The following is an 18006-nucleotide window of genomic DNA, read 5'->3' as shown; positions in this document are numbered from 1 at the left end:
TTTGAGAGAAATTCAAGATCTAGAAAACACGTTTTCTTTAGATCAGCCTTATAACCAGCTTAGAGAACTATTCCTTTCCCAAGCACCCTTCTTCTAACCTATGTTGAATATGTAAAGCAAGGACACCAGACTTACAGCCAAGTGGTTTTCCACTCCAGGCACATGGAACACGATGAAAGTAAATTTGTGGGTGTTTGCACTTGATTTCGCAGAGAAAAACTGAAGGAGGGAATGTGATTGAGGGAAGGTATCAAAGATCAGAGCCAGATGCTCCTTCACGGAGCTCTAGATTTGTAGGAAATTAAGAAAATAGAAAAGGTGAGGCAAAGGGTGTGTTTGAAGTGAGAGTCAAGGGGTTCTAAAGCCTACAACCATCCAAGGTGCTTGGGGGAAACTACAGCACATGCCAAAACCACACCACATTGGCCTGAGGTGCTTTCCCTACACAAAGCCTGGGAGAGCAGAGACTGTAAATGCAGCTTCAAAAGGAGCTTCATCTTGAAGTCTTTGCTCTCAGGGCCTATTAAACATTTATGTTGACTACCACTCCTACTCTTTGCCTCAGAGAAAGCACCCGAAATAACCTTTGCTACAGAGCAAACTACAACAGTTCCACCAGCTGTGTAACCGACTAGTGGGGAGCTGTAAGAAACAGCCAGAAACAGTGTTGGAACAACATGCTAATGACTCTATTCAGTAAGCTGGGAAAGAAGGAAGAAAATCTGGTCTGGAACCTGAGGGAGACGGAAAACAATGCTAGAAAAAAAATGAGCAAGTTAGCTTTTATAGAAATGTCTAAAACTGAATGAGATTGTTAGAGGCATATATATATATATAAGCATCAGCAATTTTTATTTAAGCTACTTTCTGTTCACGCTTTTTGGGGAATCTTTGGAGTAGCCTCTGGCACGGATGTATGACGACCACAGCTGTAGGAGGGTCAGTGGAAGAAAAAGGAAAGAGATTCTACACAAAAAGGAAGATAGAGGGACTCTAGCAGAAGCTGGAAAGAGGTGATTACTTCCCTGATTTGCTCAAAAATTTTTGGCTGTGCAACACGAGTTTGGGATGAGACAGAGCTACTCAGGCTTTTCATCCCAGGAAGCTGTTACTACCAGTAGCAGATAATGCATCATTCACTTAGTCCTCCAACTGAAATGTAAAGGATAACTCCAGCTGTACATTCAGAAAGTTGAGCTGACACTAGCAGCTTCAAAGTAGGTGTTCAAAAAGTCCCTCAAAGTCATTTATTTTAAGGGATGCACATATAAACCTCTAGTCTTTGTCTGCACATAGGATCCCCTGCCCTCCAGTCACAAAACCCACTGTTGATACTAGTATCTACTTCTGGCCTTGCACAAATTCAGCCTACACATAGTGCCCAAGCTCATCAGCTCTTGGAGATTCAGAGGAACTACTAGTCTCCAGAATTTGTCAGTCCTTGAGAAACCTTCACACTCCTTCTCAGTGTATACTTTTCATCACTGGCCGTCTGTTTGGTAACTATTTCTTCACTCTAACCTACAGTACCTACGCAACCATTTCAGTCTCATGCAAATGAGGCCTTTATTATAAGTTTAGGTGTTGGCTTGTGTGGCAAATCACTCAGCCTTCACACTATAGATGCCAGCTTAATTTAAATGTAATTACACAACTGTTTGAGTTGGAATGGACCTTTAAGGCCAACCAGTCCAACTCCCGCACAGTGAGCAGGGACACCTACAGCTCCATCAGGTGCCCAGAGCCCCATCCATTCTGACCTTGGGTGCCTCCAGGGAAGGGGCATCCACTACCTCTCTGGGCAACCTGTTCCTGTGTCTCACCACCCTTATTGTAATAAACTTCTTCCTTATATCCTGTCTAATTCTCTCCTGTTTCAGTTTGAAACCATTTCTCCTTGTCCTATCACCACAGTCCCTGAGACTGTCCCCTTCCTTCTTACAGCCCCCCTTTATGTACTGACAGGCTGCTCTCAGGTCTCTCTGGAGCCTTCCCTTCTCAGGGCTGAACAGCCCCAGCTCTCTCAGCCTGTCCTCATAAGGAGGGGTGTTCCATCCCTGGGATCCTTTTTGTTGGACGCACTCCAACAGGTCCATGGCTCTAAATATAAGGGCTCCTACTAACTACTGTGGGGCCACAGCACCTCTCCCTGAGATTCAAGAGCACCAAAAGTAGATCTGGACTAAGAAAGATGGTTTAAAGATCACATTTTTACACGCAGATCCCGTGACGAGCAGACAGGCTTATTCCACACTCTACCGTGAGAAGAAGCAGCAAACATATTCACGAGGATAGCGTCTGCTTATGCCCAGCCTCTTTAGAGGTGCAGCGGCACGGCGCGCCCACAAAGCGGCGGCGGGAACTACAGCTCCCATCAAGCCGCGCCGCGGCACAGAGCCCTCCCCTCCCGCCGCCATGTTTGTGGGGCCGGCGGCCGCCGCCATTTTTGCTGAGGGAGTCACCGCCCCCCGGCGGCGGGGCGCGCCGGCGGTGGCATGGGGCGGGCGGCGCTGGCGCTGTGGGCGCTGGTGGCCGCCGCTGCCGCGTGGCCTACGGAAGCGGCGGCGGGCGGGCCAGCAGGTGAGCGGGGAAGGCGGGTCGCGGCTTGGCTCCCGGGCTGGGGGTGCAGCCGCTGGTGCGTACCTGGCTCAGCGAGAGGAGGAAGCACCACGCGCCGTGAGGGCATGGAAGGGGCTGGCTTTCCCTGGTTGCCTTTTATAGGGCGTCCCAGCACAGGTGCCGGGAGGGGCTGCTAGGCCCAGCGCTCCATCAGCCCGCACCTGGGTGGCCCGGCGGTGGGCATCGCTGGGTCGCTGGCTTTCCCTCCCCTTCCCTCTGTCGGCGCTGTGCAGCGTGCCCCGGTTAAGGATGTCGCCTCCTGAGCTCCGCCGTGCGTTGTGCTCACTGCCAGCGCATCCCCTCGCCGGTACAGAGAGCGCAGCAATCTGAATGGTCAGCTGTGAAAAGTGGAATTTGTTCTTTTTCTCTGCCTTCATCTCTTAACTGTAGCAAGAAAATCATTTAAGAGATCGGGGAAAAGTCCAGCAGTTCCTTGTAGTTACATAGAGGGGTGCAGCTAGCTCAGCGCGACAGCTGTGGCTGTCTGATGCACGCTCTGGGAGCCCAGTTTGGTTTCACAGTCTGCAGGCAGCCAGCCTGTGCTAAAGGAACCACTGTTACTGCTCGGCGGGCTGTGTCAGTGGAGCAGTCGTGGGCTGAAGGGTCAGCAGGATTCAGCTGCTTCCCATCAGCCGGGGCACGGTCAGTGTCAGGCACACACTAGTTCAGCTGCGTGGACTGAAGTGCGCCCCGGGATCGTGGTGCGTTGCTGCTGCCCTGATGGCAGCTGTGCAGAAGTCCTGTTCAGTTTCCACTGGTTGCTCTGGTAGTTTAATGAATTAATTCCTTAGATCTTTCCTTTCTATGTATTTTAGATGCCAAATGGAAAACAATAACTGATCAAATTAACAGAGCTCTAGAAGTCTATAAGCCATGTGTAAAGGAGAATTGTAGCTGCCACCAAAGGTAAGAGATTGTTTTCCTTTTTACTGGAGAGGACTATGGTCATGATCACAGCACTGATGGACAGGAGTTAGCTGTAGAATATTTGGGCTCTAACATAGCACATCTGCAGCCATCATAGGTCACAGTGCTTGCCAGAAGGAGGTTATTAATGGCATTGTGCGAAACAGATTGACTTCCATAGTTCCAATACAAGTTGTGTCCACATGCAGATTGACCACTGTCCTTGTTGTCCTCTATGACTGAACAACATAAACTGAGTCAGCATCTCGTGCATGATCACACAATAATCCCATACACAGCTGGTGATATTTCTGTGTTAGAAATCCACTTCTGCATTCTCTCACTGCACAGTGTTTGTTGCTGACAAGTTTTTCTGATGGACTTTTAAAATTGGAGGAAATAAGTACATGCAAAATATTTAAAATAGATTAAGAAGGATCATTACAGAACATGAATTCATTTGGCATGATGCTGTACGGTATTTGCTAAGGAACACCTGTACTCAACAGTGACAGGCATTATGAAAGAATCCAGAAAGATAATATAGTACATACACTGTGTGACACTAAGAAACTCATTTCATTTTGATAGCTGATTTGGAGATATGCAAATATGCAGCAGAACAGTGAAAGCCAGTCCTTTTCCTTAGGTAACAGATTCTACTTGTATCAGATTTCTCTCTCTGGGTGGCCAAGGACTGAAAGTCTTAGCTTATTAGTGACAATAGAAAGGTAGCTAACAGTGATGTGAACGTGCTATAAAACTCTTCAACTCTCTTCCCGTTCTCCAGCTTGTTACATTTGTATTCCTGCTTATATACTTTGTCAGCCTATCTGTACTGTAACAATTCTTCCTGTAATTTACATTTTTCTATCTGATACAGAATAACAGAAGCATTGAGGTAGGAGGGGACCTTTTGAGATTGGGAAGTCCAATCTCCCTGCTCAAGCAGGGCCACCTAGAGCAGATGGCCAGGACGGTGTCCCGCCAGACCAGACACTCCACAACCTCTCTGGGCAGCCTTTGCCAGTGTTTGATCACCCTCACATTTGGTTCAGCCCCTCCAGATGGATCTGTGCAGTGTAGTATTAAACCAAGCCATTGATGCAGTGTCTACTAAAAAGTAGAGGGGAACTCTCCATAGCCGTTACAGTCTGAGAGCAATTGTTAACTGCTCCAAGCAGTTGGATCTGGGATCCTTTAGACTAAATTTATAGAAACTCTATTCTCTGTCTGTATTTTGACATATAGGTTAGGTTTATGTTTTCATAGTGCATTCTTGGAGCTCACCAATGATGTGCAGGTATCACAGAATACACTCTACATAGGCTTGTTCTCCTGGACTAGCTTTCCCTGTATGCAGCATTACCCAGTAATCCTTGTGACTAGACTGTTACTTTTTTTTTTTTTTTTTTAATGTTAAAATAGCATGACATTTAGTGAGGAATTTGGTCTTGGTGTGGCCTGTCGCTGTTGGAAATCCAGAACACAAGCTTCAGAACTCAAAGTTTAAGTGAACTGAAAGCCTTTATCTGTAACCTGTCAGGGTATGCAAGGCATTTTGGTTTTTTTTGGGAGAATGGCTACAGTGAACCACATTGATTTAGCTTGAAAGTCTGGTGCTGGGTTTTCTGTTCAGGCAAACAGCACATAGATCATCATAGAGCAAAGCCAGGACCGTGGAGTCTCAGAGTAGTGGCTGTTTCAAGTGACTTAAATTGAATCTTCTGTTATGCCATGTGTAGCTGAGCTGGAAGCCACATAAAGCTTGTTGTAGCTAGAAACCTCTCCTTTATGGTGCAGTAATTTAATGTGCAGCATCTCCCTGATACACCTAATGATGGCTGATTGTTTTGTTTCAGTGTCTGGAAGCAGGATCTGGCTCCTTTTCGAGGTGGCATTTCCAAGGAGACAATATCAGATGTGGTGAGCCGGAAGCTCGGAACACACTACCAGATCATTAAGAGCAAGTTGTACCGTGAACATGACTGCATGTTCCCTGCAAGGTAAGAGCCGTGCAGAAGATCCTGTCTCCATACCTGGGACATGGGAATACTTCCAGTACTTCCAGCCCTGCCAAGCTGAAAGTCTCTGAGCACAATGGTATTTCATTTCAAGGTCTGGATTCCTTAGCAGGACAGGAGCCTAGAAAATCATATATGAGGCTTAAATGTAGGCAAGAAGTGTCATCGTTGCACTTCTGTATAAAAGGGCTAGTTGATTGTGGGATCCCAGAGAAAGATGCAGATCAAGTCAGGTTTAACGGGATGTGTTGCTTCACTGGTGTCTGTACTGCACTGGGGCTTAAAGGCTGCTATAGGCAGTTCCAGCCTGCGCTTTGTTATGGCTCAGGCTCACTGTTTCTTCTGCTCCTGTGCACAGAGAGACCTGCAAGACATTCCAGGATTCTTTCTTCTCCTTATGGCTCTTTGTGATATGTGTCATTTCTCCACAGATGCAGTGGAGTTGAGCATTTCCTTCGTGGGATCATCAACCGCCTCCCCGACATGGAAATGGTGATTAATGTGAGAGACTATCCCCAGGTCCCTAAGTGGATGAAACCTGTTATCCCAGTCTTCTCCTTCAGTAAGGTGTGCACACCTTTAAGAGCTGAGCATTTCTGAAGCATGCACATCCTCCTTTCTCTTGGTAACATATTTCTGAGGATGGTTCCCCACAGATTTCCTATGTGTCAAAATTGTTCTTTTTCACTCTTTCTGCTTCTTTCTGCTTCCAGTTTTCTAGCAGACAGACTTGCAGATTTATTTAATAGAATAGCTTTTCCCCTCATTAGCTCCTCTTCCAGGTCAAAAAAAGTACCTCTATCACAGTGGAATGATGCACAGCTGGACGGGATGTGTGCCAACATCACTGTGATTTGCTACAATGCCTCTGTTAAAATTGTAGCCATAGCTTGTCTCCATTGTTAAGGATTTTTCATCAGCAGCCAGCTCAGTCAATATGAATATTTCAGTCCTCTTTTTGGTACCACAGATAAGTGTTTCTTATCTTTTTTTTTCTGTATTAATGCTGTCTCCTGTGAACACTTTTCTTGTGGATTCCTCTTTCCATTTCCAAACGCGCACACACACACAGAGGCAGACACAAACACAGACATTTGCTTTCTGCTTCCCCGTTCCCACACTGGAAAGCCCTCTTGTACATTTCCTTGGTTCTCTATTGTTAAATCTGATTGTAGGATAGTGTCTCATCATTGCCAACAAAATATCCTTACACCTCTAGCTTCAGGAAATCTTGCTGAGCTTTAGTGTATGCCCAATATGCCCAAATTCTACAGTCCTGATCATGACCTGGTACTTGGCTGAAGCCCAGCAGACCATAAGATGGAAAAAGAAACAATAAATCATTTGTTCTTGCTTGCTCAGGCCCTGTTCTGTTTCTGCTAAATTACCCTAAATCCAGGTCTTCAGCTTACACAGTCTGAACTCTAATGTGATCCATAACCTTTGCCTCGTCCCCAGGCATCCTAAAACTATCATCTCTAGAATTTCAGTGCAGCATTGCAAGCACTAACATTCAAGAGCTTGGTTTGTTGTTGCATCCTGTCAAGTTCTGAGCATTTTAAAGAGCAGGTCCCTCTGGGCACATGCTCTAGTGACCTGTATCAGAATGAAAAAACACGCTTCCCAGTATTAAACTGGAATTTCTTTATTTGTAATAATTATCTGTTTTCAAGTAGTCTGTGTCAGTGTACTTTTGAAGAGTCTGCCTCTGTCTTCTCTGTGTTCTTCTATTAGGTTGCAAAAGAAAGCATTTAGATTCCCCCAAGTCTCCTTTTCCTGTGCATGAACAAACCCAGTCCTCAGTTTTCATATGTCATGTACACCAGCCTCCTAACTGCCTTCATGGACTTGGAGGCTCTCTAGTATCTCCAAGTGACAGACGGATAATTTGGATAGAAAGTTTATTATTAGTGCAAAGAGGCAGCCTGCAGTCTGGTTTTATGAAAGGATTTAGTCTTACTTGAGTACTGGTTTTCCTTCTGACTAAATGAGAATTTAAGCATTCTGATAGGAATGAGGAACTGGAATTTTTACATGACCTGGATGTTTGTTATAGTGAATTGTCAAGTGGTCAGTGAGGAGGCTGGAATGAATGGAAGTGTTGCAAACCTAAACGTCAAAGAGTCTAGAAGTGCTTATATCACAGGGGAGATAATAATACCTCTTAGCTTATGATCAGTGGAACTTACACTTGTAGCTATGCATAGACAGAAGACTTCAGAAAGATGAACAGAGCTCAGGTCTTATGGTATTTACTAATCAGCTGTATCATGGATCTTTGTTGTTGTTTTCAAACATGAAAGTTCCATGCTGGCATGCAGCAAGACATAGCCTTTTCAAAATCATTTTGTTGGAGAGGGTCTTCAGCTTTTCCAGTGGCCCACTCACAGCAAATATGCATGTTGAAATACACTGGCTTTTCTCTGCTGGGCTGTGTTCATATGAACCCCAGCTATGCTGTGGTGACCCCGACGTTCTCATAGGTGCTTACAGAACAGAGAAAGCATTCAGAATTTCCCAATGGGACATCATTGCTTTATCAGTCAATAAACTGAAGTAAATACTATTCCTATTCTCTTACTACTCTCCTTTTTCTACAGACAGCTGAATACAATGATATAATGTATCCTGCCTGGACATTTTGGGAAGGAGGACCGGCTGTTTGGCCAATCTACCCAACAGGTTTAGGGCGCTGGGACCTCATGAGAGAGGACCTCAGGAGGTACGTTTTGGAAATGAATACACTGGGGAGAGGCTTAATGGAAAACAAAAACCACAGTAAAAGCCACATAGCTCTGAGCAGGATTAGGGCAACACTGAAGTCTAGAACCATAGGTGTGTTGGCTGGTGATCTGTCCTGCTGCCTGTCATTAACTGCATGCATACAGCCTAACCGCTGTATAAGAATTCCCCGTGGAAACCCTGGATGATGTAACTAGAAGTTATAATTAACTTCTCTGTTTCCAGCACTTTTGTAAGGAATGCAGAGGACAAATTCACATTCTTCATGCTGTCGGGGCCTGATTGCTATCATTTTCAGTGGGGCAAGGTTTGTCAATAAAGCAGGAGTTATCTCTTGCCTGCAGAAATCTTCCCTGACACATGGAAATAATTTTATTTTTTTTCCACCTACTGTATTTAATTTTTTTTTTTTTTTTTTTTTTTGCTGCAGGGATGATCTAGAATGTTTGTATAAATTCCTGGAAGGGTAAAGAAAAGCCCTCTTTAGGTTTGCTTTCACATGAGTATTATGCAGTAGAGAAACCTGGAATCATTCCCAAAAAGCAAGAGTAATTACTTGGCTGAGAATAAGACAGAGGATATTTCTGACTGGGAGTCTTTCTTCTGGCAAGATCTTTGACTATTAGCAGAATAAGGGGCTATTTCCTCTGGAGACTGACAAATAAAGTATGTAACAGTGAATGAGCATTGAAACGTAACTAGAAAAATACAGGCTTGATGTCAATCAGTTAGCATCAGAATGTGAGGCTGAATGTTTCCCTCTTCAAAATCTGAAGATTTTGAGAGGAAGGGGCTGGTTATAGCTGAAGCCTAATATAATTTAATACAATCCAATAAGGTGTTTACTTATTTTTGCTTTCTCATTGAACCCCATGTATGTCACTGGATTACAAGAAGATACAAAGCTCGACCTGCACAGGTCAGGGACCAGGATGCCTACATGTTGACCTAGGTGCAACAAAAATGTTCATCAAAGAGCTTCCTAGAGAGAGGCAGCCTATTGCATTGGCAAAAATAAAGCATGTAAACAGTTATTTCAAAGAACTCACTTTGTTTCCCCAAATAAGTTTAATTTTAATTGTATAAGCCCCTGTGTTTTAAATCCAGAATATCAGGCTTTTTTTTTTTTTAAACAGGAAATGACAATGGCCAGAAATTATTCATTTTGCACCATCTGTAGTCAATGAAGTACAGAAAAACAAAGCAAGAATGTAAAGTGGATTAAAGTTTTAGGGTAATTTTAATACCCTTAAAGGTATAGGTTTGATAAGGGTGTTGGTGTGTAATTTTTTTTTCCACTGGAAGTTGCTCTGAAAAGTAGCCTAGTCTTCCAGTATTCACTGGAAAACATGTTTCATTGGACCTAGCAGACAAACCTCTCTGCTTCACTTTCTTCAAATGATTTCTGTCAAAAATGAAGAATAATAGAATGAGACCATGCTGTGAAAACTGATGAGAGAACTGTTCCATGAATTTATCAAATCATTTATTGCTGTGTGTGAACAATATTTCAGATCTGCAGAAAAATGGCCGTGGCTGAAAAAAATCTCTAAAGGATATTTCCGAGGATCCAGGTGAGCTTATCACACCTCCAGTGTGTGGGCACCCACAACCTCATTGGGCAACCTGTTCCAGCATCTCACCACCCTCACAGTCAAGAATTTCTTCCTAATATTTACTCTAAATCTACCCTCTTCCAGTTTAAAACCATTTCCCCTTGTCCTGTCGCTACATACCCTTATAAAAAATCCCTCCTCAGCTCTCAAGTTGTCACAGATTTGCTGCTTTCTTTCTTAATGAGCAAAAAGAGGAAAAGGATAATAGTTACAACGATATGTATGTATATAAATGTGTATAACAAGTGATGCACATGCAATTGCTCACCACGCGCCAACCAATGCCCAGCTAGCCCCCCAGTGAGTGGAAGAGAGAGAGATGAACTCCTACCCCCTTCAAAACTCTCCTTCCACATGACATCATATGCTATGGAATATTCCTTTGGCCAGTTTAGGTCAGCTGTCCTTGTTCTGTCCTCTCCTCACTCCTTGCACCTTCCCCCCCCCCCCCCCCCAAGCCCTTTGCTGAGAGACCAGAATGGCCGTGGCTTTGTGCAACACTGCTTAACAACAACTATAAACATCAGTGTGTTATCAACATTGTTTTTCTCCTAGAACTAAAACATAGCATCATACCAAACACTCTGTACAATTCCATCCCAGCTGAAACTAAGACAGATGTCTTGACCTTGCTTATCAGCAAGGGTTTAAACTGGTGTGAAGGAGCAGGGCTGAACATGCTTAGCATCTCCTAGCTCTCTGACTGAAAAGGTAGTTAAAGTATTTGGCACTCATCAGTATAAAGCCCAAAGGAAACAACATCTCTACTGATTTGTTCTGGGAATTGTAATACTACTGAATATTAACTATTTACCTTAAGTGAAATAAAGAAATTAGGCCTCAGATCATCTTTCCTCCTACTAATACACCCTTGGACTGATGTGTACTATATGGTTGGCACTTCATGATGCTTTCTGAGGGCATACTGAGGTCAACCTGAAAAAGAGGTTGAGTCCTGTAGTTGGGTATCTGTATTGGGTGAGGTGTTCTGGCAATAAGTGGTGGCATTTCTTCTGCAGAACGAGCTCTGAAAGAGATCCCCTCATTCTTCTGTCCCGAGAAAACCCAGAACTTGTTGATGCGGAGTACACCAAAAACCAGGCTTGGAAATCTGAGAAGGTGCGTGGGTGTTGTCTATCTATCTTCTGGGTGTGAGGACCAGACAAGGTAGCAGAAGATGGCTTTGATGATTGATTGAGATGCATCTTGCTGGGGAGTTATGAGTGATCCTGTAGCAGGAGGAAGGCTTGTAAATCTGCTGATGGCCACAGCTCTCTGGTGGATGAAAGGAAGAAGTCTTTAGAGCCTGCCGGGCCAACCATTTTTTTTTTTCCCCCCCATCTGTGCTTTTTGTTCAAGAAAGCCAGCACAGATAAGAAAATGAATCTATGCCAATTCTCTCCTCTTCCATTCCTGAAAAATTAGCCAACTTCTTCCCCTTCTAACCCCAAGCTGCCTGCATATTGCTGTCAGTCTTTCTAAACCTTTTCCTGTTATCTCCATCTCTTTGTCTTGCTGCTGATAACGTTCTGATAACTGTTTCTGGTAACTTTTTAGTTCCATGCTTTGTGCACAGTCCAGCTCTCTCCAGACTGTCTTGGCTAATCCAGTTACACTTGGCTTCACTTAGTCCATTGTCCCAAGCTGTTTACAGCTCTGTAGCTGCCAACTAACCATTTATCATTTAATGTGTTTGCATTGGCAAATGTTTACAGGCAATGTGTAATTTATTGTAATTTTTTTTTCTTGTTTGAAAGGGTCTCAGTACTTCATAATGCTTTTAAAAGCCCACCAGGGAAAGTTTTCTCAGAAGTAGGGATGGAGGGTTTTGTGACTTCAGCTTCGTTTGTAACTGAGAAGGAAAATGAACTTGAAATGGCCATAGAAAACGTACTGATTTTTTTATATTCCCTTTAAGGACACCTTGGGGAAGCCTCCTGCAAAGGAAATTCCACTGGTTGATCACTGCAGATACAAGTAAGAGTTTTGAAGAGTAAAGCCATTCAAGGACTATGGGTTATTTCTTTCCTTGCTTGCATGGTGTATCATCTCTTTTTGTTTTAAGATCTAATTCCAGCACCCAGCTCCATGTAGACAAGGAAGCTTGTGAACAGACATATAGCAGCTGAATACTGGGGAGCACAGCATGGCCTTTGTCATTGTAAGGTTTCCTCTGTCAGGTCAGCAGAAACAAAGTGCTTTTAGGAAAGATCTTACATTGCTAATAAGCACATGGAAAATGCATTTATTTTTATGTATCTTGAGTTTTTTTTTTGGGGGGGATGGGGGGGGAAGAAGGGTGTAGGGGCATTAATTTTAAAGGTTTATTTAGTCAGAAGGCCTTACTATATGCTTTTCTTTATATTTTTCTGTACCAAGCTGTATATTCCATTGCACACACACTACAGTGATGCTTTATTATCTTCATATACATATTGGGGAAAATGTTGCCTTTGGATATATATAGTAAAAGAGAGAACCTGAAATGTGTTTGAACAGATATAGTACTGATTCATACTTTCTATGCTGTCTGGGAGAATGCGGTTCTGATTTACAAAGGATTTTATGTTTTAACTACTTTAGGGAGGGGGTTTTGGTGTGATATTTATGTGGCTTTCTGCGTGAAAATACAGACTTAGTTTGTATGTACTTGTACGTCTGATGTTTTGGTTTTTCTTTTGGTTTTAAATCATTTGGTTGCAACTCTGCTAGCTAAAAATCTGGTCTTTTAAGAACTCAGTCATTTGGCTGAATGTGTTTTTGTGCAAATGTGACTGACTTGTCTCATTTGATATTTCACTAAACTGTTGCCCAGATTTCTCCCTTCTGTTACACATAGACTTCCCCATACTCCTGATGCCTCGTAAGCCCTTCATACAGTATAGGCTAAGATACTCTCTCACGCTTTTGTCCTAGCCCCATGTAGGAATAATCATCAGTAGTCATTGTCAGCAGCAGCACACGGACTCCATGGAGTCTGTTCTGGATCACTAGCCCTTACAGTGGTCCTGTGACACATTACTGACTTCAATTTATCAGTGGAAAAACACAAGTACAAAAAGAGGGACTGTAATCAGATTGCCTAACTTAAAAGCCATACTCCTGTCTATAGTCTGTAAGAGACAGGGGACTAGTAGGGTCAATGCGAACTTCTCTCCTGCTTCTTTCCACATAGGTGCTCAGTGAATTGGCTGAGGTCACTGTAACACGATAGAAAATACAGCAATAATAGCAGAATGACACAATCCTAGGCTGCAGCAAATAAGAACAAGCCCAAATGCAGCAGCCACAGATGCAGAAACAAAGGAAGAAAAACTTCTTACCTTTAGAAGGCCTCTAGTAGGCACAGGTCTCCAGCAAGATACCCTTGCCTCCACTGCCAGCTCTTAAATGAGGTCTGGAAAGGGGTGGATCCTGGCTCCACCCCTTCCAGTCACTCAGGTACATTGCTTGCACCTGGGCTCCCCTGGCTTGGCCCTGCCTTCCCACCAGGTGCTCAATCACTGGTACACGCTGTGACTTAGCATTTCTGCTACAGTCATATATGGTGGGAGCCATGGCTGAAACTGGACAGTTATTTTCTTACTTCTAGACCACTGTTGTTCTGTCTCTAACATCATTGTTCAGTTCCAAGTACAGTATGCTCCTCATCCTCGCCTTGAGCTCTTAGATAATACAAAGAATGGAAAGAAATTTCAGATTTACTTCCTTTCACTTACTGCTGAACCAAGATTAGCTATATCCCCCTCTCACCCAAAACAGCTACGTTAAAGGAAGAACTCCCTTCCCCCAGCCCAAAGTGTTTGACTTCAAAGATTAGCTCCATGTACTGAGGGGTTTTACCCACAGGAAAAACAGCATTCCATATAATTGGAGAAGTCTGGGTTTGAAAAAGCAAGGAAGCAAACAAGCAAACATGCCTCTGAGATGCATTTTGCTAAGAGAAATCACCCCTAGTCAAGCCCGTTTTACTAACTTGGCAGAAAATACTGAAAACAAGATTGTTGATGCTTTGTTATCTGCAAAGCCCATCTGTTTTGCTCTAGTCTGTTTAACCTCCTAGGGTTGCATTCCCAAGTTAATGTGAAACAATTAGCTTCAGATTAAAGCAGGATCCCAGAAGATTAAAAAAAAAATGGCTGAATAGATATGGAAGAGCAGAACAATGAACAAAAAAGCTCATTTCAAGACAACAAAATTGGGGAAAAGCTCATTGTGGGAACAGAGTCTCTTTTAAGTAGTGTAGAGTCACAGAAATAGCGTCCAAGTTGTGACCTTCCATGCCTTTTTGGCCGTGGTTGGTGAAGTCTCCTTTGGTTTGCCATAGGCAGGTCTTTCTTACTCCTAGATTTCCCCCCTGCATTTTGTTGGGCACCAGAAACTCACCTAGCACATCTTCAACTTCAGCTTACCTGTGCTATGACCAGTGAGAAAAGGTGATCAGTACTCAGAGTCCAGTTTCTTTGGGCATTTCCTCACAAAATGCCAGCTGTAATCTCTTTCCTTCTCCTTTTAAAGGTATCTGTTTAATTTCCGGGGAGTGGCTGCCAGTTTCCGGTTGAAACACCTCTTCCTATGTGGTTCACTCGTCTTTCATGTTGGAGAAGAGTGGTTGGAGTTCTTCTATCAGCAGCTGAAGCCTTGGGTCCACTACATCCCAGTCAAATCAGACCTCTCCGATGTCAGGTGTGACACCCTAGCTATGCTTGGTGGGGCACTGCATGGCACAAGGAAACACTGCTCTGTTTGGGAAGGTGGCTTGATTTGCGTTACGCTAAGAAGAGCCTCTGCTCCTGTGCATCAGACAAAGGCTCTTGGAGGTCATGTTCTTTTTTTCTTTATTATCATACCCAGAGAACCATTTGCCTGTACTGCTCGCAGAATGCAGTTTCACTGGGGTATACAGGTCTCTCACCCTCACTGAAATCAGCAGGCATTAGGTACTGAAATACCTTTGCAAGTGAGCACAGAAACACAGATAAGGGGAAGAAGTACATATTACTGGGCTGGAAATGTGTTAGCTCCTGGATTTCAGCATGCTGTCCGGGACTGATATGGAACAAATATGAATGACAAGATTCTTCTGTGCTCTGAAATCCTTGCTCAGCTCTAAATCCTTAATCTCATCCTCTGCAATAGTTTAGCTAAGTTGAGTTGTAGTTCTCTACTGAGCCAGTTGTTTCATAGCATTTTTTGTCTCCATTTTAGGGAACTGTTGCAGTTTGCAAAGGAAAATGACAACATAGCACAAGAAATTGCAGAGAGGTAAGTTGTGTGTCCTTTGTGTCTGTCAGGCACTCTTCTTCCAAAACATTTTCTTATGCAGCTTTTGAAGGGGTTAGCTATCAAAGCCAGCCTAGTATTAATAGGGTAAAGCATATTCTCCTCCTGCAGTAACAGCAGGAGTTTTGGAGACCTTATAACAAGCAGGGGGACCTGGAGATTATGTGTTTAGGTCTTTGGTTCAGATGTGACCCGTGTCAGGAACCCCACTGAGAGCTATCAGATGTTAGGAGCTTTTGTCTCAGTATGAAGTGAGTTGGCCCCTGGGAGCTGCGTCTGCATTAAAACCATTATATACCCAGGCTGGCAGCGGCTGCCTTCTGAAGCAGCGTGTAGCACTGCTGCTCAGGCTGCATCTGATATGTAAAATCTGATATTTATTATCCCAGATAACAAATACCATCTTGAGGATAACAAAAGCACTGCAAGTGTCAGAGCCATAAGAGTGAATGAAGATTGTGAAATCGAAATAGATGGTACAGAGCAATGCATGTTGTTTCTCATTTGAAAAAAAAAAAACAAAAACCAGAAGAGTGAAAGTTGATACGCGTATAAAACAAAACCAAAGACTCTTGTAGGAACTGGAAATTGGTTCTGACTGTGCCTTGTGTGTCTCTAGGGGACGCCAATTCATCACTGAACACTTGCAGATGGACGATGTCTCTTGCTACTGGGAGCGTCTGTTGTCAGAATATTCCCAAACCTTGACTTACAAAGTGAAAAGGAGGAAGAACTACAGTGAGATCACTTCTGAACGGTTGAAAACAGAACTGTAGAGACTTATCTGCTTTTCTCTTCAGCTCAAACTGATCTTTCTGGAAATCTGAAGATCAATGTATCTTCTTTCTTGTTCTCTCAGATTTATTATTCTTTACACTAAAACTGCAGAGAACACCCATAGGCTAACTTTAAAATTATTCCCATGCAGTGGGACCCAGTTCTACTGTTGCCACAAGAACATTAAGTTGAAGGCTGGAGTATGGGTGTTTGCTGGGCTGATTGTGCTCGAGCCTGGAAGAGCGTCGTTATCATTTGGGATTTTGTCACTACCTGTCTCAGAGCAATCCTAAATCCCATCCAATCAATGAGATGCCTTGTTGTTCATTTTACTGGACCTTATGCCAAGTCCTCTGTACTCATGGCAAGGTACTGTTTGCTATACTCAGCTGAGAGATACATGTCCATTTTTGGCAGTGGTCAGTGTTTTCTCACTGGTGTGATAGCACTTGGGATATTAGGTATTCTCTGACAGAAGCAGGTAACGGGATTCGGGATAACTTTTTTAGATAGCTTAGAGCTTAGATTTGTGATGTTTAGGTCAGGTTCTCAAGGAGGTTAATGGCCAGACTTTGATGGGCCATTAAAAGGACAAATTATCCTTGCACAGGTAAATTACCTACCTCACAAGGGAACGGTTGGTGATGACAGCATTGCCATAATGCTTGGCCTGAGTAGCAGACAGTCAGGCAGCTGGGATAAAGACTGCCTCCACTGTGGGGCATTGATCTGGATCCATGCATGGCCATGCAAAACTGAGGCTGTGTTGTCAAGGTCTCAGTGGTCTGCTGGCCAGACATCCTGGGACCCTTAAGAACCTAGAGAAAATATACACAGAGATAGACTGAGCAGGTTGTTTTTTTTTTTTTCTGGGTGTTCATTGATTCTCTGTTCTGATCCCCTTCTGTAATCTTTCTAGGGCTTTTCATTTTAGGGCTGGTGACACCTCTGCTCGGTTCAGCATTCCCTTTTCTTTCACCCAGCTGTTATGCTCCCGTTCTCCTTCAGTCTGGCTGAGGGAACACCTTCAGTCACACAGAGGCAGCTACTCCTCACATTATTTGTGTTAAGTTCAGCCATAGGTTGCTTGTGCTAAGTGTATTCATGCCAACTGCAGGCTGCTCAGCTCATAAGGAGTACAGTTTCCAAAATGCTCTGTCTTCTCTGAGCTGAGAGAGGCCTGGGAGGAAGCAGCATGTTCTCTGGCATCCAGACAGGCTTAGTTTCTCCTACTTACTGTTTTCTCAGTAGCGTCAAAGCCTTGTATTAAAACAAGTTTTTGAGTGGCACAGAGCTAGGCTGTGCTGTTTCCTAACCTGTCCGGTCCCCTGCAGCTGTGAGCCACTTGCTTTGAGATCACTGCTCCTTCTGTGCTGCAGATTGTCTGCCTGAGCAGGGCCAGAGCAGTCACTGTCCCAGACATATCCTTTGGGTGTGAGTGGCCATCTGTCAGCTGGGCACAGGTCTTGGCCTTCCTGGCATGTGGGTGCCTAAGCCTGCTGGAGTGCAGAGAAGCTCCCACCGGCTGAAACAGCAGTGGTGGCAGCAGTGTGGGATTCTGGCGTGGCCTCTGCATCTCTGGTGAGCTCCACTGCTTATGAAGTGGCCTCACTCATGTCTTAGGAAACAGCGCATTAATGGAAGGGAACAATAACAACAGCTCGTAGTTTTCTCTGTAGTCAGTTTGGATCAGAGAAGAAAACACTGTCAAGAAGCACCAAGTACACGCACAACACATATGTGCTCAGACACCTCAGCAGCACTGCCCATTCCAGGAGCAGGGAAGTAACTGTCAGTGCTACCAGTGAAGCTGCTGGCACAGCACACAGCTACATGCCACTGTGGGCACAGAAAACAAATTAGGGTGTTAAAATAGTTTGGTTTCAGAGGAAAAGGGTTGTGTACGAGTGGAAAGGGTTTTCTGGTTTTGTATTTTTAGCCAATGAAGCTCAGCAATCTGAGAAATGGAAACAACTCTGTATAGTATTTTTAAACCATTTTTAATGATGTGCTTTTGGATTAAAACAAACAAAAATGAA

At 43.8% G+C, this 18006-nt stretch overlaps 1 protein-coding gene and 1 long non-coding RNA gene across 2 annotated transcripts in view; one reads left to right on the top strand and one right to left on the bottom strand.

Annotated features, from left to right (window-relative positions):
- The window catches only part of LOC110401477, a 16951-nt gene extending 13523 nt beyond the window's left edge, over nucleotides 1-3428 (bottom strand). Inside the window, exon 1 of the long non-coding RNA XR_002440402.1 lies at nucleotides 2644-3428. This is a non-coding gene — a long non-coding RNA (uncharacterized LOC110401477). The remainder of the gene's footprint in view (nucleotides 1-2643) is intronic.
- POGLUT1 (protein O-glucosyltransferase 1) lies at nucleotides 2455-18006 on the top strand. The gene is made up of 11 exons (XM_021402602.1): nucleotides 2455-2580; nucleotides 3435-3525; nucleotides 5388-5531; nucleotides 5981-6116; nucleotides 8150-8271; nucleotides 9806-9865; nucleotides 10927-11026; nucleotides 11826-11884; nucleotides 14426-14593; nucleotides 15116-15172; nucleotides 15810-18006. The coding sequence occupies exons 1-11, from the start codon at nucleotides 2496-2498 to the stop codon at nucleotides 15964-15966; spliced, it is 1179 nt and encodes a 392-aa protein (XP_021258277.1). The 5' UTR covers nucleotides 2455-2495; the 3' UTR covers nucleotides 15967-18006.

Source organism: Numida meleagris, chromosome 1, assembly GCF_002078875.1.
Source record: "Numida meleagris isolate 19003 breed g44 Domestic line chromosome 1, NumMel1.0, whole genome shotgun sequence".
NCBI classification, from domain to species: domain Eukaryota; kingdom Metazoa; phylum Chordata; class Aves; order Galliformes; family Numididae; genus Numida; species Numida meleagris.
Note: the sequence above shows the minus strand (reverse complement) of the source record. Positions and strands in the feature narration are given on the sequence as shown.

Coding starts and splice junctions, on each gene's coding strand:
- POGLUT1 (XM_021402602.1), top strand. CDS start 2,496: ATGGGGCGGGCGGCGCTGGCGCTGTGGGCGCTGGTGGCCGCCGCTGCC. Junction 8,272..9,805: donor ATGAGAGAGGACCTCAGGAG/GTACGTTTTGGA, acceptor ACAATATTTCAG/ATCTGCAGAAAAATGGCCGT. Junction 15,173..15,809: donor GCACAAGAAATTGCAGAGAG/GTAAGTTGTGTG, acceptor GTGTGTCTCTAG/GGGACGCCAATTCATCACTG.